The 23,358-nt window shown below is 42.8% G+C and overlaps 1 protein-coding gene across 1 annotated transcript in view; it reads left to right on the top strand.

Moving 5' to 3' along the window:
* OCLN (occludin) overlaps positions 1-23,358 on the top strand; it is a 47,392-nt gene that overhangs the window by 5,721 nt on the left and 18,313 nt on the right. The window contains exons 2-4 of the mRNA XM_068990562.1: positions 1,436-1,552; positions 4,304-4,982; positions 8,134-8,295. Coding sequence (XP_068846663.1) covers positions 1,503-1,552; positions 4,304-4,982; positions 8,134-8,295 — 891 coding nt within the window. The 5' untranslated portion in view covers positions 1,436-1,502. The remainder of the gene's footprint in view (positions 1-1,435; positions 1,553-4,303; positions 4,983-8,133; positions 8,296-23,358) is intronic.

Here is a 23,358-nt window from a genome sequence, read left to right as displayed (position 1 = left end):
TTGGAAAATTATGCTGCTCATGTTGGTGTTACTAACTTTTAATATACTTCCATCTTTGAGATTTTACCGAAATACATTTGGGCAATATTTTATTGAGAAATTTGTGATTGACTGTTCTTAAGGGTGTGGAGGATACTTGCTGTTGATTTTAAATTGATTTACTGTTCTTAACAATGTAACATATGATTACACAACCCTTTTGCTTGAGAAAGAAAAAATATTAAAGACTTTAATCAGGTAATAGATCTTGCTCATGTCCTTCCTCCCGTCCGCCCCCAAGCCTCTGATTCTTTCTTGCCAAGTCTTCCCTGTTCTCTCCAAACTGCACTTAGTCACATAGTCCCAAATAGTGCCTGTTGCAGTTGCTGTTTTCTTGGTGCGTTACCTTCGGGAGAACTTGGTCTCATACTTAACTTCTACAGGTGCCTGTGGTGCTATGTAGGTACTTAATAAACATGTGATTGTTGATTAGGTGAAATTGCCTCTTAGATGTTCAGGGATTTTTGCTTTGAGGGATTTTAAATTATTCTGCTTTTCTGTTAGTGAACAGGACTCTAATACAGTGTATGTTTGATGTTTTTTCTTTTTTGAAAATTGTATTCCATTTTGAAGACTAGGAAAAGGAGATAAGCAGAAAATGTCCACAATCCTAGATTCTTAGATGCTTTTGTAACCCTTTTAAATGACAGAAGCAGCATACTTTTAAACCAGACTGTGCTTTAGTTAACATTGAAGGGCTAGAATATGCTAGACACAACTGTATTTGCATTTTCATATGCATTCTCATTTTCTATGAACTTCGAAAAGTAATGAGATAGAATAAATATCTTTTAAGAAATTTATGTTAATACATCTTTGTGTTCTTCAATGACTTTCTTAAAAATACCATTTTTACCTATAACTATCAACAGCTTTGTGAAATTTTCATTGCTGCAACTTATAATTTCAAGTTTAAACTATATTCGTTTGCCAGTGATGTGCAGAGCATAATGTTAGGTGCTCTGAGGACTACCAGGCCAAATGATTCCTTGAGGTTGTTGTTCAGTTACTAAGTCCTGTCTGACTCTTTGTGACCCCATGGACTGTAGTCTACCAGGCTTCTCTGACCATGGGATTTTCCAGGAAAGAATGCTGGAGTGGGCTGCCATGTCCTTGTCTAGGGAATCTTCCCGACCCGGGGATCAAACCTGTGTCTCTTGGATTGGCAGGCAGATTCTTTACCGCTGAGCCACCAGGGAAGCCCAAATGATTCCTACCCTCAATGATTTCTTACTGCTCTAAGAATTCATGGTCTAATGTGCAAAGATGACAGTGGGAAGGACGAGAGAAATAACCATGGAGTGAGACCTCGTTTCAGATTGCTGTCATTCGTTTTCTTAGTGATGCAAAGAAGTCGAGCACAGGATAAAGCTGTTTCCCTGCTTCTGTTGCTTAGATTGGCTGATCTCAGGAGGCTCCTGGCAGTGCTCATCCTGAAGATCAAGTGAGCACCGACCCCAGCCATGTCATCCAGGCCTTTTGAAAGTCCACCTCCTTATAGACCTGATGAATTGTAAGTAAATATGTAATTCTTTCTTTTTTCTTTTTTTTTAAGGCCTTGCTTGTGAGATTTTATTAATAGTTTCCCAACCAGGAATTGAACTCGGGCCCTTGGCAGGAAGTGAGAACACAGTCCTAACTGCTGAACAGCTAGGGAGTTCCTCCTTTTTCTTCTTTAAAAGTGTATTACATGTTAAAAAAGAAAGTATGTAATTGAAACTTTCATCTGTTATGTGTTTGCTTTAAAAATAAAATGACGTGCATTTGTAAAATCAAATTGAACCAAAGGGTATTCAGTGAAGCGTGAGCTCCCCTCTTACCTTCAGCTTCCGAGATGACAGTTGTTTTCTGCAGTGGGAGCTTTTGTCACTTGATTTTTCTTTGTTGCTACAATATAGGCTGAGCTTATATTTGTGTGCATATTTGTCTTTAAAAAATGGTATGAAGCTTCCGTAGCAATGCCTTATTTATCTGTTTTTGTCTGTGCTGGGCCTTCACTGCTGAGGGCTTTTCTCTGGTGGCAGCAAGCAGGGGCTGCTCTCTGGTTGTGGCGAGCAGGCTTCTCACTGTGGTGGTCTCTCGTTGCGGAGTGCGGACTCTAGGGTGTGCGGGGTTCAGTAGTTGAGGCACGTGGGCTGAGTAGTTGGGGTCCCAGGCTCTAGAGCCACAGGCGCAGTAGTTGCGGTGCACAGGTGCAGTTGCCGTGTGCTGTGCGGGATCGTCCCAGATCAGGGATTTTTTGCCCATGCCTCCTGCATTGGGAGGTGGATTCTTTACCACTGAGCCACCAGGGAAGTCCTTCAGTGTCTTATTTAGATGACTGTTGGTGATAGTCAGTTTTTCAAATAGCATGTTTATTGAGATATAATTCACCCACTATACAGTCCATTGGTTTTAGGGTATCCCTTCACCACACTCAGTTTTAGCACATTTTCATCATCCCCTTCCCAAAGAAACCCCTCTCTCCAGTAGCACTGTCTGGTTGCCCCAGTACTAGGCAACCACCAAGCCCACTTTGTTTCTGGATATGTCCATTCTGGACATTTCATATAAATGGAATCTTACAGTGTTTGGTCTTTTGTGACTGAATTCTTTCACTTGGTATGTTTTCCATGTCCTCATAATCTTTATTTTTTTTTTTATTATTCTGCTCCTGGGTATATAGCCTAAAAAAAGTGCCTTTATGTACCAGGATATAAGTAGGAGATTAGATTGTGTTAGAGCTATGCTGTTCGTGACAGCCCTAAATGGAAATAAGCCGAATACCCAAGTAGAACGTGGTACAGAATTTTCTCCCTTCACACATTCAGTGTTCTCCAGTTTCTCCATTTCCATTTCATTCTCATATAGTCAAGTAATTCATCTAATTCTCATGGTTAGCAGCCTCCAGTAGGAAGATATCTCCTTTGGCATGAGGAAGGTGGTTTGTGGAAATAAGGGCAAAAACAAAAGGGGCTTTAGTCATTTTAGGAATTGAATTTTACCTCCCCAGGGCCCACAGTTTTTAGATTCAGTTGTTCACACGTTAGTGTGTCTATTACAAGCTGTGTGTTCATGGTTAAATTACTGGAGTTTGCAGGGTATTTTTATAAAAAAAAGATCCAAGATCTCATTAGCCATCATCTTAATGAGCCCTCATTAACGTTTCATCTACTTTGTAGGTCTTGCCTTAACTGGCAGTAGCTCATGTAGTGATTTGTTTAATGTCTTACTGCCTTGCCAATGAGGAGCAGGGCAGTAAGACATTAAACTCGGTGAGGGGCACTCTGTGAGGGGCCTGGACTGAGGCTTTCCTGTCTGTTGTTGTGTTTCCAGTGCCTGGCACAGAGCCCAAGATGTGTCGGCCTGGTGGCTCCAGTAAATAGCTGCTAAGATGAATAAGTGAATAAATATGCTTTCTTAAGTAAGAGAGCTAGGCAGCCAGAAATCGCACCAGTGTAGGCCAGTGCAGGCATCAAGTCTAAAGGAATTGGTCTCCATTCGCAAAGGAAATGATGCCCTTGTTCTCACTTGCCTAGGTCCCATCCCCAGTGATTTCGATTTAACTGGTCTGGAGTGCTCTGTCTGGGGATTTTACACATTCCCTGGGTGATTCTAATATTCCGTAGAACTTGAGAACCTCTGCTCCACAGAAACTAAGCAGTCATTCTCAATGTAGCATCAGTAGCATCCGGAAACTTCTACTCCGGACCTGCAGACTGAGCAACTCTGGGGATGAGGGCCAGCAAACCCTCCAGGGGATGCTGATGTGTCTGCACAGATACCTTTACTGTTCAGTGGGTGTCTGAGTCTGCTGGGGATATCTGTAGTAGAGTATCATAGACTGGGTGGCAACAGAAATTTATTCTTGCAGTTCAGAGGCTGGGAGTCCAAGATAAGTGCTGGTGGAGGCCCTCTTCCAGATTGCAGACTGCCAACTTCTTGAATCCTCATTGTAGAAGGGGTGAGCAGGCTCTCTAGGGCCCTTTTTATAAGGGCACTAATCCCATTCATGAGAGCTCCACCCTCATGACCTATTTACTTCCCAAAGACCCCACCTTCTAATACCATTACATTGAGGATTAATGTAATTATGGTAATGTTAGGATTTTGATACTTGATTTGGGAAAGGCAGGGAGACACAAATTGCCCCATTGCAGTGGGGCAGTACAAATAATAGTTTCCTTTGCTAGTGGTTTGTTTAAATTATTGCAGGTACTTTTATATGTTCTTTCTGCTTACCACTAAAAAGTGTAACTTAAAATTGTTTTCGTGTGCATTTCAGCAAACCTAATCACTACGCACCAAGCAATGACATATATAGTGGAGAGATGCACGTTCGACCAATGCTGTCCCAGCCAGCATATTCTTTCTACCCGGAAGATGAAATTCTCCACTTCTACAAATGGACCTCTCCTCCCGGAGTAATTCGGATCCTGTCTATGCTTGTTATCGTGATGTGCATTGCCATTTTTGCCTGTGTTGCCTCCACTCTTGCCTGGGACAGAGGCTATGGAACCTTAATGGGAGGCGGCGTTAACTACCCTTATGGAGGAAGTGCCTTTGGTAGCTATGGAAGTGGCTATGGCTATGGGTATGGCTACGGTTATGGCTATGGAACAGGCTATACGGATCCAAGAGCGGCAAAGGGATTCCTGCTGGCCATGGCTGCCTTTTGTTTCATTGCTGCATTGGTAATATTTGTTACCAGCGTTGTAAGGTCAGGCATATCTAGAACAAGAAGGTATTATTTGACTGTGATAATAGTGAACGCCGTCCTGGGGATTATGATGTTTATTGCCACAATTGTCTATATAATGGGAGTCAACCCAACAGCCCAGGCCTCTGGGTCTCTCTACAGTTCACAGATATATACCCTTTGCAACCAGTTTTATACACCTGCAGCTACTGGACTCTACGTGGATCAATATTTATATCACTACTGTGTGGTGGATCCCCAGGAGGTAGGTGTAGTTTTGTTTTGTTTCTCCCCTCTTTCCTTGGGTCATAGGTTCTTACCTTGGGATGCTTAATAGATTCACTTGGGAATGTTTAAAAAAATAGTGATGCCATGGCCCCACTGCTATATAAATCAGAATCTGAGCGAAGGGCGGTGTGTCCTTATTAAGGTATAGTTAACATACCATCTAATTCTTCCACTTCAAATACAGTTCATTTGTTTTGAGTATATTCACAGAGTTGTGCAGCTGTCACCGCAGTTCATCTTAGAACATTTTCCCTACCCTATAAGGAGACCCCATCCTCATTAGCACGCACTCCTCGTTTCCCTAACTGTCCCCAGATCCAGAAACCATTAATCCTCTTCTAGAGATTTGCCTGTTCTGGATATTTCATATACGCAGAAGCATACAGGATGTGTTTTCTTTTTTTTTATGACTGGCTTCTTTCACTCAGCGATAATGTTTTAAGGTTCATCCATATTATAGTATATACCAGTGCTTCATTCCTTTTCATTGCTGAATGCTATTCCACTGTGTGCATATACCACATTTTCTTTATTGTTGGCTGATAGGCATTTGGCTGTATTTTGGCTATTATGAATAATGCTCTGAACTTTTGTGTGAAACCTGTTTTAATGTGGCTTGAGTTTAGTATATACTTAAGGCCGGAATTGATGGGTCTTATGGAGACTCTTCATTTAAACTTTTGAGAAACTATCACATTCTTCTCCAAAGAGGTTGCATGATTACACATTTACCAGGAATGTATGAAGATTCCAGTTTCTCCACAGCCTCAGCAGCATTGTCTTTCTGTTTGATTCTAACCATGCTAATCCTCCCAGCATCAGGATCTTTTCCAATGAGTTAGTTCTTTGGGCACCTGATGCGAAGAACTAACTCATTGGAAGAGACCCTGATGCTGAGAAAGATTGAAGGCAGGAGGAGAAGGGGCCAACAGAGGATGAGATGGTTGGATGGCATCACCGACCTGATGGACATGAGTTTGAGCTGGGAGTTGGTGATGGACAGGGAAGCCTGGCATGCTGCGGTCCATGGGGTCACAAAGAGACACAACTGAGCAGCTGAACTGAACTGATGCTAATGAGTGTGAAGTGATACTGGTTTTGATTTGCATTTCCTTGCTAACTAATGATATTTTCTTGGGCTTATTGGCCATTAGTATATCTTCTTTGGAGAAATGGTAATTCAGAATCTTTGTCCATTTTTTAGTGGGGGTATTTGGATTTTTATTATTGAGTTGTGAGAAATTGTATTTATTTGGTTACAAGTCCGTTATAATTTTTTCTCTCCATTTTGTATCTAGATGATGCTCTTTGCACAAAAGTTTTTCATTTTGATGAGATCTGATTTTTCTTTGTTGCTTGTGCTTTTGGTGTTGTCTCAAAACACTTTGCCTAATTCAAGGTCGCAAAGATTTACTATGATGTTTTCTTCCAAGAGTTTTATAATTTGAGTTAACGTGGGTCACATCGTAAGGAAAGGGTCCAGCATTTCTTGCATGTGGATATCCAGTTGTCTTAGTATTATTTATTGAAATAACTCTCCATTGAGTTATTTTCATGCCTTTGTCAAAAATGAATTGACCATAAATGTGATGATTTATTTCTAGACTCTCAACTTGTTTCCATTAACCTGTGTTTCTGTTCTTAAGTCAGTACCACACTCCTTGATTGCTACAGCTTTGTCATCAATTTTGAAACTGGGAAGTGGTGGTCCTCCAAATTTGTTCTTATTTTTCATGATTTTGTGGTTTAGATTCTAGGTCTCTTGTATTTTCATATATGTTTTAGGATCGCCCTGCCAATTTCTGCAAAAAAAAGCCAGCTAGGATTTTGAAAAATTGCTTTGAATTTGTAGATCAACGCAGTTCTTCAAAATCTTAGCTGGGAGAAGAATTGTCCTCTTTATAATGTCTTCTGCTTTGTGAACATAGGGTGTCTTTCCATTTACTTGGATCTTCTTTAATTTCTTTTAAAACTGTTTGCTAATTTTCGTTGTGTAAGTCAGTATTTCAAAAAGCTGTTAGGTGATTCAAATGTACAGGTGCGGTTGTGAAGCCTGCCTTCTATAACCGTGCGTCATTCTAATTAAAGTGTTTCTAAGTTACTAACCTTTTTTGCTTTGTTTTCTCCTTACACTGACCCAGGAGTTTTTGTGTTTTACCTGAATGAGTCACTTCTGGGGGTTAGACCGTCTCCAATAGCTACCATTATTTTTAAGACAGAAATGTAGGTTTCAGAATATTTGTTGTTGACATTTGGTAAATAGGGCTGAGGGCTGGTACTCTGTATTACCATACTGTCATCCTTCTTAGTCCTCTGACTACCTGAAGCCTCTATTCTTTGAAAACGGTTATGACTGTTAGACAGACCAGCTACAAAGAGAGCTTCCTCTTAGCAGACATTCAGGCCAGAGTTCTGGTACCTGTTCAACTCTAAGTGCCTCCAGGCCAGTGTACCATGTAACATACCTGTCAGACACTAGAACGGTCAGGGGTAGGGTTTCCTTGTCACAGGTCCTTCTAGTAAGTACACAAAAGACACCTAAAAGAGAGGAAACTAACAGACTAAATGAATTATCAGCCCATTTTCTTTAATTTATAGCTTGGTTAGATTATGTCTGTATAATTTATGATAAGGCAGATTCTGTTTGGACTGAAGTTTATATTCAGTGTAAAAAGTTGAGCCAAGCATGTGTTACAAACAAGACTATATAAGCATGATTGGATATTTGAAACAACTTCTGTGAATAACATTTTTCAAAGCCCTTTAGAAGTATGCCAGGGATTGAGTTAATTTATTGGCCGTTATCCTTTATTTATGAAAATATGGCCCCTAGTTCTCAGACTTTAGAACTAGTTTTCTATAATTCTAAAACAGGGATCATTATTCCAAGGATTGACTCATGGTTGAGGTGTGTGTATGTCTCTGTGTGTGTACCTGTGTCTTTGTGTGTTTTGGTAGCCTTAACCCCTGTGGCTTGGGCTAGGTTTTGCAGTCTTACGATGTAACCATTTATATCAGTTTTAGAGCAGTTAAGCTAGTTAGTAGGGCCTTAGGTATTTGTAGAGTTGGATTGGAATAAAGTAAACAATTAAAAGCTAAATATCTCAATATCTTTAATCTCTTTTTAGGCCATTGCCATTGTACTGGGGTTCATGGTTATTGTGGCTTTTGCTCTAATGATTTTCTTTGCTGTGAAAACTCGAAGAAAGATGAACCGGTATGACAAGTCAAATATTCTATGGGACAAGGAACGTATTTATGATGAGCAGCCTCCCAATGTGGAAGAGTGGGTAAGTGCTTTATGAAAGTCAGTAAATATCCAGTTTTGCTTTTTTTTTCCCCTATAAATACCCCAGATCTGCCTTTAAATTTGATCTAGAGTGCTTTGTGAAACTTTATTCTTAGAATTATTGTCTTTGTATATTGCAAAAGTTGAGGCCTCAGGTTTTACTTTGAACATTAATAAAGTGGGGTGAGTGGACGTGGATTTACTCCGAGGTAAAAAGCCAGATTTCTGTCTCTAAGAAGTGGATCTAGGCCCTGAGCAGAAATGGCTTTTAAAGGAATCACAAGGGACAAAAAAACGTACGTGGCTTTGAAGAACAAAAGCAACTCCTGTCCCCTTCGCTTTTATTTTCCTGCTGATCGTTTTGGAGGGAAGCACTGCCTTGGATCAAGATCCGCAAGGGTGTTTTTAGGGTGGTGGCAGCTGGGAGATCTTTAAACCTTTTACATGGAGAACAGCCTGGTGACTCACAAGCACTAACATAGATATATGAAATACTTCAGTGAAGGCAGAGATTAGGGCAGGTTCTTTTTTTTTTTTTTTTTTTTGCGTATACTTTTAATGCTACCAGTAGGTGGCTTCCTAAATGATGTGAAAGTGTAGAAAGTCCCTCTTACCAAAAATACCTCCCAAATGCATGTTACTGATGAGATGAACTGGGACTTGGGGCCCTTTGCTGCAGTGCTACAGTGCTTGCACCTGGACGTACCTCTCCTGGAGCAACAAAATAGGAATTATCTGGGACTGAAAATAACTGCATGCATGCACAGTTGGGGCAGATTCTGGACAGTGGATACAAAGAGACCAAAAAACCCAACTGCTGTTTTTGAAGAGCCTGGAGCAAAAGCAGAGGGTCGGGAGCAAAAGCGGGGTATTGCACAGGCCCCTATTACACAGCATCACCTAAGTGGTGGGCAAACCACCTCGGCAACCCCTGTGACCCGACCCTGGGATACACCCTACCCTCACTCCCTTTGAAGACTAAGCCCACCACCCCCTCAAGAATCAGGCAAGCAGGGGAACCAGTTGTTTGTTCTTGCTCCCCCTCCTGTAGCAGGGGCCCCAGTAAAACCTTGCCTAAATTTCTTGTCTGGTCTGTGATCTTTTTCCTCAGTTAAGGAGGCCAAGACCGCTGGTCGGTAACACTGATAGCTAACTAACCTGTTTTGGGGGATGTTCCAAGCTTTGTTTCTTGGAAGTGCTGTGTTATGGTGTTCTTGAGAGAGCAGCCTCAGAAACTGCCTTCCTCGGTTTCTTTCAGCAGGTTGGTTTCTTGCCATGAAGGTTAGTTGAAACTCCTGGATTCTGGTTCCAGGATAGGTTGGTTTTGGCCAGTGGGAGCAGAGTGGAGCGGGTTGAGGGTGCATCCTGCTGGTCAGGTCGGGGGTGGAGATATTGATCATCTGGAAGGCTCCTAGCTCTTGCATGTTGTGCACCTGATACTTGAAGAAATTTAGGAATGTAGATGAAATTTTCCTAGTGGAGGTACTAAGACAAAGCAGTCATGAAAATCAGAAGGTATGGTCTGTGGATGCCTGTGTTCCTGGCCTCTCTTGGAAGCCTGCTGCTTGTTTTTCTCATTTTTACCCCCATGACATGTGAGGGTGTTGGCGATTGTTTTCTTTTGACCTTTAGCTCCAGGCAAAGCCACCTGTAGAGGGAACAGGACAGTCTGTTGTGAACTGTGAAGTCAAGGTTTCGCTGAGAGTTTCTGGGTGTGTCCGTTTTCACTGGCTGTTGGATTTGTTTACTTAAGGTTTCGAGAGCCTAAAAAGTGACTCAGGAGAGACCAGGGCCAGAGATATTACAGTCCCAGGGAACTTTGACTTCTCATCTGACTTTACTGTCGTGAAAGTTTAATCAGTTCTAGGTGCTTTTGATAATTTGACAGAAGATAGCCATAGTAACTTAGGGAGGCGGTGATGATGATGAAGTGAAGGGACTTTTAATTTTTAAAAAGGCAGTATTGCTTCCTCACTGAATCTCTAGAAATTAGATAGCTAGCCTATAGATTGTTTCGGGTGAACTTCACAGCTTGTCTATAGTAATAAATGTTTCATCATGTGAAAGTAGAGAAGCATCTGTTGAATAGCAGATGTGAGACTTTGAACACACTGATGTTTCATGCAAAACTTAAATCACCTAAATTCCTCCTTTCCTTTCCCCTTGTTTTCCCTACTGAAATGTCTAAGAAAGGCTATTTGAAATAAGATCTTGGTTTGAGCTACAGGTATTGTGTTTTTCCTTCCATTTTTCTCTCTCCCCTCACCTGCTCAGGTGTGCTTCGCTGAACTCAACCCCTCATTTTCATTTTTGCCTGAGTTTACTTCCACAACCAGATGCAGACGGTTACTCTCTTTTCTCCACTCATGCAATAATTCTGCTCCAGTGGGTTTCACTCTGATAACATAGCTGCCCAAGTGGAAATGTTCGATGCTGCATCTAAAGTGCCAGACAGTGGAGTGGATTAGTATTTTTTCTTTTTGGTTATTAAAAATTAATATCATAAAAACACTTCCACTTGGAATAATGGAAGAGAATCTAAACTAATAACTTGTACTAAGTGAGAATTAAAATTTGAATTCTAATTATGGATAAGTAAGACATACATACATACATACATATATATATATATATATATGACAGACTTATAGTAAAGTAGTGCTCAAAATTCTCCAAGCCAGGCTTCAGCAGTACGTGAACCGTGAACTTCCTGATGTTCAAGCTGGTTTTAAAAAAGGCAGAGGAACCAGAGATCAAATTGCCAACATCTGCTGGATCATTGAAGAAGCAAGAGAGTTCCAGAAAAACATCTATTTCTGCTTTATTGACTATGACAAAGCCTTTGACTGTGTGAATCACAACAAACTGGAAAATTCTGAAAGAGACGGGAATACCCATCTTGAGAGGAATACCTGCCTCTTGAGAAACCTGTATGCAGGTCAGGAGGCAACAGTTAGAACTGGGCATGGAACAACAGACTGGTTCCAAATAGGGAAAGGAGTACGTCAAGGCTCTATATTGTCACCCTGCTTATTTAACTTCTATGCAGAGTACATCCTGAGAAACGCTGGGCTGGAAGAAGCACAAGCTGGAATCAAGATTGCCGGGAGAAATATCAGTAACCTCAGATATGCAGATGACACCAGCCTTATGGCAGAAAGTGAAGAGGAACTAAAAAGCCTCTTGATGAAAGTGAAAGAGGAGACTGAAAAAGTTGGCTTAAAGCTCAACATTCAGAAAACGAAGATCATGGCATTGGGTCCCATCACTTCATGGGAAATAGATGGGGAAACAGTGGAAACAGTGTCAGACTTTATTTTTTGGGGCTCCAAAATCATTGCAGATGGTGATTGCAGCCATGAAATTAAAAGACGCTTACTCCTTGGAAGAAAAGTTATGACCAACCTAGATAGCATATTGAAAAGCAGAGACATTAATTTGTCAACAAAGGTCCGACTAGTCGAGGCTATGGTGGTCATGTATGGATGTGAGAGTTGGACTGTGAAGAAAGCTGAGCGCTGAAGAATTGATGCTTTTGAACTGTGGTGTTGGAGAAGATTCTTGAGAGTCCCTTGGACTGCAAGGAGATCCAACCAGTCCATCCTAGAGGAGATCAGTCCTGGGTGTTCATTGGAAGGACTGATGTTGAAGCTGAAACTCCAATACTTTGGCCACCTCCTGCGAAGAGTTGACTCATTGGAAAAGACTCTGATGCTGGGAGGGATTGGGGGCAGGAGGAGAAGGGGATAACCGAGGATGAGATGGCTGGATGGCATCACTGACTCGATGAATGTGAGTCTGAGTAAACTCCGGGAGTTGGTGATGGACAGGGAGGCCTGGCGTGCTGCGATTCATGGGGTCTCAAAGAGTCGGACACGACTGAGCGACTGAAAGACGTACATGAGGGCTTATCAGGTGGTACAGTGGTAAAGAAACCACCTACCAATGCAGGAGTTGTAAGAGATGTGAGTTCGATCCCTGGATCAGGAAAATCTGCTGGAGAAGGAAATGGCAATCCATTCCAGTATTCTTCCCTGGGAAATACCATGGATAGAAGAGCCTGGCAGGCTATAGTCCATCAGATTGCAAAGAGTCGGACACTGTTGAGCAGAAAACAGCATATGGATGCTGCTGCTAAGTCGCTTCAGTCACGTGCAACTCTGTGCAACTCCACAGACGGCAGCCCACCAGGCTCCCCCATCCCTGGGATTCTCTAGGCAAGAATACTGGAGTGGGTTGCCATTTCCTTCTCCAATGCATGAAAGTGAAAAGTGAAAGTGAAGTCGCTCAGTTGTGTCCGACTCTTAGCGACCCCACAGACTGCAGCCCCCCAGGCTCCTCTGCCCATGGGATTTTCCAGGCAAGAGTACTGGCGTGGGGTGCCATTGCCTTCTCCCACTAATTCACTAGTTTGGTATGCAAGAAAATAACAGAGGCTTTGAATAAGTTAAACTGGCTAGTAGCAACCAGTCAGTTTTCTTCAGTGATCACTGTTCTTCTGCATAAGCAGGATAATTAATTCACAGATAGTCTTTCTGGCCTATCTTCAACTATTCTAACACTACATAATCAATTAGGGACATCCTTTTACAGATATATGAAGAGAACACAGGTAGCTTTACGTAAGTTGAGTTTGTTAACTCTATTTGTTACGACAGGATTTCTGACACAAAAATTCACTGCATTTTGCAGCATGAATGGTAGTAAATGGTCTTTAAGTTCTTAACAACCAATGAATTTTTCTAAAGAGACCAAAATGGTGACTTATCAGTTTTTCTTATGCCCCCTAAAAAGTTGGCTCTGCTTCAGCAGATACTTGCCAGTTTTAATTTATCCATGACTTCTCACCCTACCCCACTCCCAGATACCTCCTAACTTCAGCTGTCCTGTTTGATCACTTCTCTGGTGTGCAGTGTGCAGCATGTATATATATATATATAATCCTAATAATGGGTTGTTTGGAGTAGGGGTGGGTATCTTACTAAACTTGTTGAAGGAACAGTTACCTGCTGAATATTTGTTTATTCCTTCTCTACACATTGGGGTATGTCTAGAAATTCATTATTAAATCTTACTGCCTTTCTTAGATTTTTAAAATCTTTAGGTTAAGAGAGCAAAGCATCAGCTCAACAAGCTGAGCCTTCAGAGTTTTTTAAGCAGATTTCAACCCATTTGTATTATCTGTGAGAAAACCTGCAACTTTCTAATTTACTGTCTCTCAATCTCCACCACAATAGTTTCTCTGCCTTCAGAATCTTAGGGCTGTTTTTCTTTTTTTTTTTTTTCCCCTCCCCTTTCTGGATATCTTGTACTTTGTAAAAATAAACAGGCCATGTTTGCACACTGGATGTTTTGTAGTCAGTTAAGTTTGTACCAACATTGTTGTATTTTAAATGCTTAAAGGCTCTGTTAGTTAAACTTCTAAATCTTAATTTTTTTCTATTATGTCCTCAAACCCCAGATTGTTACTTTTTCTGAATTAAAAAGTATATATATGATTATTTATCTGATTGGTAACTGTGAATAATTTTTCAGATACTGTGAAGTATGAAGAAAATTCTGCCATCTAGAGTTACCTTTTTGGTGTATTTTCTTTAATCCTTTTCCTCTCCTATTGCTTATTCTAATTCAGAAGTATGATTATAATCCTTATCAGTGTCAAATTCTACCTTTTTAAACTTGCTCTTAGAGGCTTTTTTATCACATCATTAAATATTCCTCAAAAAAATTTTAAGATTTTTTTTTTAATGTAGACCATGTTTAAAAGTCTTTATTGACTTTGTTACAGTATTGCTTCTGTTTTATGTTTTCATTTTTTGGCCTTGAGGCATGTGGATCTTAGCTTCCTGACCAGTGATCGAACTCCCACCCCTTGCATTGGAAGGTGAAGTCTTAACCACTGTACTGCCAGGGAAGTCCCCTCCTCAAAAACAGTTTTGATACTGTTAAGAACTTTTACTGAAGTGTAACATATATATCCATATACACACAGAATAAAGGACATTGAGTACACTAAATTTAATTGTACGGCTTGGTGAAGTTTTACACATATAAGCCCATTTGCAATCAGCACCTAAATCAAGATATAGTACATTCTAGGGTCCAGGGTTTCCTCATGCCTCTTAGTCAGTATCCCCTAGGGGGTGATGACTCCTCTTATTTTGCTCAGATCAGTTAGATTCGCCTGTTCTTAACCTTCACATAAATGGAATTATGTGCTGTGTGCTTTTGTGTCCATTCAGCATAATGCTATGAGATTCATTTATGTTGTTGGATTGGTCGATGTGATACGTTTTTATTTTTGTATGTTTTGGCAAGATAAAAGCTTTCTAATTACTCCTTTTAAAAAAAAAAATCCATGGCCAGAATTATAATTTTTCAAAAAAAAAAAACAAAAACAAACAGAAAACCACAAAACAGGGCAGTCTGCCTCCCATCCTTGTGTTTCCATTTGTCTATTTCCAGGTATCTTTCCCACCCTCTCCCACATTCCTAAGTGCTCTTCTTAGTGTCTTATAATTCCTTTCAGTGCTTTATTTCCTGAAAATATAATTTAAAAAAATACACTCCCCGCTCTTTTATGCAGAAGTAACGTACTGATCACACCATCCTGTCTGCACCTCACCCTTCTGCTTTACAGTGTGTCCTTTTTTAAAGAATAAAATATTCATTTACTCAGCCGTGTTGGGTCTTCGTTGTGCCACGTGGACTCTCCAGTTGTGGTGCGTGAGCTTATTTGCTCTGCAGCGTGTGGGACCTTAGTTCTCTGACCAGGGATCAAACCCGAGTCCCCTGCATTGCACGGCAGATTCTTAACCACTGGACCACTGGGGAATTCCCAACAGGGTCCTTTTTGTGGAATCATTTTATTTATTTACTCATTTACTTTCGGCTGAGCTGGGTCTTTGTTGCTGCTCTCGGGCTCTCTCTGCTTGCAGCAGGCGGGCTCAGTATCTGTGGCAGGTGGGCTTAGTTGCCCCACAGCATGTGGCATCTTCCCGGATCAGGGATCAGACCTGTGTCCCCCGCACTGGCAGGAGGATTCTTAATCCCTGGAACATTAGGAAAGTCCTACAGTGTGTCTTGGTGATCTTTCCTCACCACTTGATAGCCTCTTCGTGGTATGGATGTTCCATGGTTTATGTAATCATTCTCATTGGTGGGTGCATTTGTTGTTTAATGTTACAGACAATGATAGGATTAAAAAAAAAAAAAGCTTGGTATGCCTTGTAAACATGTTTGTCCATGTATATACTTCTGTAGGCTGACTTTCCTATAGTATTACTGAGTTAAGGGGTATATATACACACACATCTGTAATTTTGATAGATAGTGAGAAATTGCCCTTCAAAAGAGATGTACCAATTTATACAGCTATCAGCAATGTGTGAAATTCTGGTTGTACACACCTTTTGTAGTAAAATTTCACTGGAGAGCTGTATTTCACCAGTCTGTATTGTTATGTATTAGGTTTTTTCCAATTTTTGACCAGAATAATTACATAATAATAAAGTCATTTTCTTACAGTAAGTATGTGTAACGTTTTTTGAAAATGGAGAAAATCGATGTTGAGGGTAACTTTGCTATTATATAAACAGAAAGCATTATTATTATTTTTTAATTTATTTTCAACTGGAGGACAACTGTTCCACAGTATTGTGCTGGCTTCTGCCACACATCAACATGAATCAGCCATAGGCGCACACACACATCTCCCTCTGGAACCTCCCTCCCACTTCCCACCCGATCCCACCCGTCTAGGGAGTCACAGAGCAGCGTGTGTCTGTGGGCTCCCTGAGTCATGCAGCAAATTCCCACGGGCCATCCATATGTTTCAATGTCAGTCTCTCCATTCATCCCACCTTCTCCTTCCCCCACTATGTGCCTGGGCTCACATAATGTGACAAAACCAGGATTGGAGCCCCAGTTGAGCATTTCCACGCGAAAGTGCTTTTAGGGAAAGCTTTAATGCTTATGTATTCTCTCTCTTTAATTGGACTCGAGTGCACAGAAATGGGTTTTTCCCCATTCTTTGTTCATGACCTTGTCGTCTTTGGTCCATTCATAACCTTCTCGTTGTATTTGTCGATTTGTTTCATCACGAACACCCATCATCCTGCCATACAACCTACATTACTAGGTCTCAGTTACATTAGCCCGTGTTTTTCACCATCCCCTCCACCTGCTTCTGCCTGCTCCGAGAGGTGACCTGTCCTGGCGGGCCTCCCCTGCTTTCATTCGAAAAGACCACGACGTGTTCCTTTCCGTTTCTGTTGTCTTGATCGCATGGCTGAAGCGCGTCTCGGTGCTAGGAAAGGGGCTCTGGTTCCACTGTGAGCAGAGTAGATATCCTCAGATGTTCTCCCACTGAGCAGACTTCCCTGCCGGTGCCCTAAGTGTACTCATCAGCTCTGCAGCGTAGCATTGCTTTAGAGGACACCTTGTTTAGACTCAGGTGAACAGCCCTGAAGGACTGGTAGTCTTCCCCTTTCCTCCACTCTTGCTCTGTGTGCTGGCTTCTCTACTTAGAAGCAGTGTATCAGGGAGGTAAAATGCCAGGGTTTGAATTCCAGCTTCCCTGCTTTCGCTGTGACTCTTAAGATCAGTTCTGTTCTTTTTAACCTATGTGTATGTCAGGGAAGCCTCGTTTGGAGACGATTCCTGGTAGAGGGACAATGATGGACCCTAAAGCTCTGGGTTCAAGTCTTGATTCCAGCACTCTTCAGTAAACAGATTAACCTTTCTGATCCTCAGTTTTCTTATCTATCAAATTGGCTGTATTATTTGGTCTGCCACTGAAGACGAATGTGAGATGCCTATGGGAAAATGAAGACGACCAGTAAAATATAGCTGCCTGCCTTACAGGGAGAGTGAAAGGAAAACAGCTGATTGTGCAGAAAAGAATTTCGGATGAGTTGCATGAGTACCCGTTATAGTTGACAAAAACAGAGCTAAAATTAGGAGAGGTAAAAAGGAATTTATCTGCAACATTTCAGATGGTGATTTATGAAACCTAGAAAGAGTTGAAACAACTTAGCCACGTGGCTATGTAGCAGGAACAGCTAGAGTCAGGACTTCAAGGCCATTGGGATCTGCTTTCTCATCTTGATTCCCTCCTGCCTGGTAGGCTTCATTTTCTCACATAGAAGTCGAGCAGAAAGCAGCTACTTAGAACTCTTGAGTTTTTCATATCAGTGCTTCACCTAAGACTGACCGGGAGAGGAGGCGCTGGGTCAGGTGGCCATTCTCACACTGAGCACTGTGCCCGGACAGGGCCCTTCACACGTCATCTGGCTTGTGGCGGTTGCCATAGTTACTGTGTGGAATGGGGAGATGGTTTCTATGGAAACTACTCTGTAGATGATACTACCTGAATATGTGCTACGTGGATTTTTCATTTTAATATTTACTTATTTTATTTTTGTTTATTAATTTGATATGCTGGGTCTTAGCTGCAGTGTGTGGGATCTTTAGTGGGGCATGTGAACTCTTAGTTGTAGCGTGTGGGATCCAGTTCTCTGACCAGGGATGGAACCCAGGCCCCCTGCACTGGGAGCTTGGAGTCTTAGCCACTAGCCCACCAGGGAAGTCCCTGCACTACACGGATTAATTGTAATTGCCCTTTTATTTTTTATGTCTGTGTCATCTGACCAGGTTTAAATGCAAAGTGCGACTTAAGTAGCTGTGGATGAGTTTCTGAGAAGCTTTGAATGGGCCTGCTTCACCCCAGTGCCCCTCAGTATTTGTTGGCTGCTCCTGGAGGGTGTCAGACTGCTCAGATCCCTTTCTGTCCCTTCCAGCTTGGTCTCACACAAGGACAGGGGACTGTGGTCTGAGGAGCTGTGTCCCACCAGCACAGTGAGAATGCTGGTACATGGACTGTTCAGCCATGGGTGAACAGTGGAGCTGAAGTTGGAGGGGCTGATACCCTTACACCCATGAATATGAGTGGTATATGTTAATCTTTGTGTTCAAATCTCTCTTCCCCCACCTGCATTTTCAGAAAGTCATAAATATAAATATCAGTACATACATCTTAATTTTCTGTAGAGTAAATTCTTAGAACTTGGGATCTGGCTTTGGAAAAGCACACACCTACAGTAAATATTAAAGAACTGATTGTAAGATGTGTGTACTTGAAATTAGTTTTAGCTGATAGCTGATACCTGCGATATTCTGGCGAAATAGTTGCTAGAAGTTAAGCACTTTGTTTTCAGGTGCTCCTGTGAATAACTTTTGGTTTTGCCTTGGTGAAGTAAAAGAAAACAGAGTCTAAGAGCGTCATGGGCCCTCAGGTCGTCCAGTCTGTCTCAGTGAACTTACACGAAGGAGGCTGAAGCCCTGCGAGGTGGACACAGCAGTAAGCGGAGACTTGGTGGTGACTCGGTGCACGGGGGCCAGGGGTTTAGACTCTGCTGTCTCAGTAGTCTTCAGTGCAGTACGTCAGGCTGATTTGGGAGGTGCGCGCCACGGTCTTAATTTTGTCAAGAAAGTTTTTAAAAGAGTCACAGTAGCTGCTGCCCTGGAGATCCAGTGGCTAGGACTCTGAGCTCCACTGCAGGGGCCATGGGTTCAGTCGGGAAGCTGAGATCCCAAGCATGCTGCATGGTGCAGCCAAAAAGAATTTTTTTTTAAGTCACAGTAAAAGCCAGGTAGGAGCCACCATTTCCTAAATAGCCATTATAGGTGTAGCCACTCTGTACATTATTCTCACAGTCCTAAGTGCAGTCTTTACACTGTGGATACTCTCCTTACATGAGGGGACACTGAGGTTTGCAGAGGGCTTCACTAATCTGTCTTAAGCCTGACATAATTACCAGCAGGATAAGTATGTCACTTACATTTGCCTTTATAACTTGTGTTTTTTGGCATGTTTGCCTCTCAGATCTCTGATTTTCTTTGCCAGTAGAATTGGGGGAAATAGTTCAGTTAATAGCACGAACATTAAAATGAGGTAATATGTGTGAAAAGTGCTTTTCCCTACCACAAATCAGCGTGCCAGTTTCCAGGGAGTGTTTTATGCCTGTCTCCTAAGTTGCACATTTTCTTGCACAAATCTTGCCACATAATTTATGTCAGAAGCAAGAACAGACTATATTTGGAGAGAACATCCCATCAACTGTTTCTCCATTGTTACCGAGTAGTAAGTGAAGGTGGTTAAACACGAGCCTGTTTTTAAGTAGGAAATGCTTAGATCTAAAAGTTAACAAGTGTGATAGTTAGCCTTATTTCTAGAAGTCTCTAAGGCTTTCACATTGTGACGCAGGACTGTTACAATGTTGTTCCCAGCACTTACCTGTTAGGGTAGGAGCTAGTGGGGAGGATCTGGCTGGGTGTAGAGAAGAGGCAGGGTCCTGAACACTGTCCTTTGTGGTCAGCCTTGGCTAGTTTTTGGTTTCTTTGGACTCTGATGAAGATAATCACTTTGCCTGTTCATTTAGTAGGTTCTTCTGTGTACATCGGGAAAATAGAAGTTCCATCCACAGAATATGCTGATCCTGTAACAGTGAAAGGGCTTAGGTCAGGGCCAACACATAACTTATTAATTCCCAGTCAATTTTAGCTAGAGGAATAATTGTGTTAGTATTTGCAGTGATGGCATGGAACAAAGGAGCTTGGGTAAGAATACCCAAAATATAAATACATTTCATGGTTGGTTGCAGTTCTTAAACTGTTGTTCTTTCTCTTACTTGAAAGGTTGCTATGAGATAAGAACGGATGTTTTTCTGAAAGGTGTAGGCAGGCTCTGCATCTCATCTCCTTCCACCCAGGCGGAGCAGGTGACTAGGACGGGGCGGTGGCGGTAGTCAGAGTTAGACAGCTGAGGAAACTCAAGTAACTCTTTTATTTTCAGTCATAAGTCCAAGCGTTCTTTAACGTGAAAGCAGTCCTGTGGGCTGCCGACAACTGGTATACTGGGCTCTGGCCCTGGCAAAGGTTTTGCTGTTATCTGTGGCTTCGGGTGGGGTGAAATGGAACGAGAGTGCAAGTGTCCTATCTCGGGACTGACCTTCAGAGCCCAGCAGCGTGGAGGACAGAGGCCCTGTCTGTCCAGGGCATCCTGGGGAGCTGGCATAGACTGTTGTGATGGAAGGTGAACAGTACTGGAGCTGCTGAGTGTCTCTGGGGCTCTGAAAGCAGGGATTCCTAGATTTCCAGCACTCAATATAGTTACACATAGTTTAGTCACTGAGTCGTGTCTGACTCTTTGCGACCCCATGGACTGTAGCCTACCAGGCTCCTCTGTCCACAGGATTTTCCAAGCAAGAGTACTGGAGTGGGTTACCATTTCCTTCTCCAGAGGATCTTCCCGACCCAGGGATCAAACCCGGGTCTCCCACATTGTAGGCAGACGCTTTACCATCTGAGCCACCAGGGAAATCCAGCACTCAATAACTGAGTCAATTCTAAATATAGGTATAATGTTCTAAACAGGGCAATTGTCTGTGACATAGAGGAAACCCCCTCCCCGCTCCATCAGTGGTTCTCAGACCTCCCCCCAACCACGCCTGTTTCTCCTACAGCAGATCTGAAATGGGGCCTGAAAACTTGCATCTCTGAGTTCCTAGGTGACGTTGATGCTGCTGGTCTGGGGACCGCACTGTGAGAATACTCCACACTGTTCCGTGGAGCCAGACTGCAGCCCTAGTCCTGCCAGCCCAGGGGGTTTTGATTGAGCGTATGCACGTGGGCTTTTCCAGCCAGGGCAAACTTAGAACATGCTGAGGTTGTAGGGAGTGCTGTAGGAAACCGAAGGGGATTTGGAAGGCCAGGTGGTGACTGGCATCGGCTCAGAGAGCTAAGTTGTGCTGTGCCTGTGACACAGCTGCTGGGGAGGCCGGCACAAGACGCACGAGTGTGCAAACGCAGTCTGCTCCACGGCCTCCCTTGCTAGAGCCAGGGGCCTCGAATGGGATCACTCACTGAGTGTAAGCTTCTCCGCCTCACCCCTTCCAAAGCTCTAGCAATTCACTGACTCTTTCAGAGCTTCAGAATTCCCCTTTGCTGGTGTATGTCGCCTATGGGCAGCCTGCGTCTGGATAGGGACTGCTGTGTTTGCTAACTCCCCAGAGCCACCTGATCAACGTAAATCAATCAGACTATCAAGCCTAGTCCATGATCTCTTCTTTTGTGGGATAAGTGAATTTGGGAGCATTTGCCTTCAAGCCACCGAGGGTTGAGAAAAGTCTGAGGGAACTTTCCAGGGGCAGAGTCTTTCCAGAGGCTCTTGTTGGGGGAGCATCTGCGAATGTAAAATATCAGAAAACAGGAAAAACGAGTTGGACCACTTCATGTTTTGAAAACTTGTAGTGCCGGGGCGGTGGGCCTCACATTGTAAAACTGGAGTACAAAACCTCAGGTTGTAAAACTGGAGTTGAAGGCGCTCCTCCCCCCGACATCGGGTTTATTTCTCCCTTTAATCACCAAGCAGAAAAAGCCCCCCTGTTTGAGAGTGGTGTTCCTACACTGACGTAAACAAAGGTAAGATGACTGGCGCACATATTCATAGTAATTTTGTGTCCAGAACCATAGTCTGGTAGGCAAATAAGACTCTTCAAAATGAATTCACATGGTATCTCATTTGGGTGTGGCGAGGAGGTAAGGCTGTGAGGATGGTTCCTTTTCTTACAGGGAATAGTCTGTGCCCAGATGAGATGGGTGCTTCGTGCCATGTTTAGATTACTGAGGTATCATTTGTTACGGCAGAAATAGCTGAGCTCGGGAGGCAGGTGGGCCAGGTTTACATCTCCCTTCCACCTTGTCACCTTCTGTGTGACCTAGAGCAAGTTAACTGAACCTTAGAGGCTGAATTTCTCCATCTGAGTGTGAAGATAGTTGTATCTCACTGGGCAGTGGTGAGGAACCAATGGGGTCAGGTTTTGCCTGGCATGCGCACTTTCCTCTCCTCCTTAGAGGTGGATGCCTTCTGTCAGATGGCTGCACCAGTGGGATGCAGGTCCAGTCTGACTCTCTTCCTGTGTTGTGTGAGCGGCTTGCAATGTAGATGGAACCAAGAGCAAAATGGGGCATGGCTTTTGTTGTCCTTTCTGCTTGTACTAATTCCAGATGATTTGTGTGGAGAGAAAGGATTTTCCCCAACTTTCTTTTAGAGGAGAGAATTGATCTAAAACACGCTTGACCTTTTTTTTTTCCCTTGACCTTTTCAATCAATTCCATCCCTGACTTCAAGGTGGAGAGGCTTGCTCGTGCACCAGAAATGTTGATCTGCCTGGTTTAGCAGCTCCATCCTCGTCCCGGGGAGGAAGGCTCAGTGCCAGCAGGTCCTGGGAGGAGAGCTGCGCTGAGCTGCCCTGTGAAGATCTTTTGAAATTATTTCACTGGAATTTATTTCATTTTGACATTTTAGAAATGTCTTTCTTGATTGGAGTATGACTCCTAGTAAAACTTGCTGTCATTTCAAGTTAATAACTCTTATTCCTAAACATGGTCGGTGAGAGTGCTTGGCCTTTTGGAATTTAGCCTCTGTAGTGTGCCTGTTTGGGACTTGGATTGGTTAGCGATCTTTTTCCGCCTCAGCCTCTCTGAGTGTCTTCTGCTGTCTTGTCTTTCCATTTTATGTGAAAAAAACTCTGTCTGTGGGGTAGGGGTGCCACTTGGACCAGGAACTCTCCAGGCAGATCCTAGTGAAGAGCGGCCAGCTGGGCGCTGCCCTGTGAATTTCTGGGACGGCAACATCCTTTTCCCTCACCACCCCACCTTCCCAGAGAGCCTGGGGCTGGATCACCCTCAGGCCCAAGGCTCTTCTTAGCCTCACAGCTGCAAATTCCGGCGTTTGCTTGACTCTCAAACTTTTCTTTCCCCTCAGTACTTAGTAGAAGACAAATCTTGCAGAATTTTGTTTTTCACCCTTCTTTCTTTTGCCCCTAATTTCTTAGACCTGCTCTGAAGTTCCTTGAGGAAGAATTCACCATTTACTGTTTAGAATTAAGCCAAATTTTTCTCAGGTTCCAAAACTCCCTATAGTTATGAAAATAATAGGGTTGTTTGTTGTTGTTTGTTTAAAGAACTTTCGCTACCTTTCGTGGGCATTGTGGGCTGGCTT

Source organism: Capricornis sumatraensis, chromosome 18, assembly GCF_032405125.1.
Source record: "Capricornis sumatraensis isolate serow.1 chromosome 18, serow.2, whole genome shotgun sequence".
NCBI classification, from domain to species: domain Eukaryota; kingdom Metazoa; phylum Chordata; class Mammalia; order Artiodactyla; family Bovidae; genus Capricornis; species Capricornis sumatraensis.
Note: the sequence above shows the minus strand (reverse complement) of the source record. Positions and strands in the feature narration are given on the sequence as shown.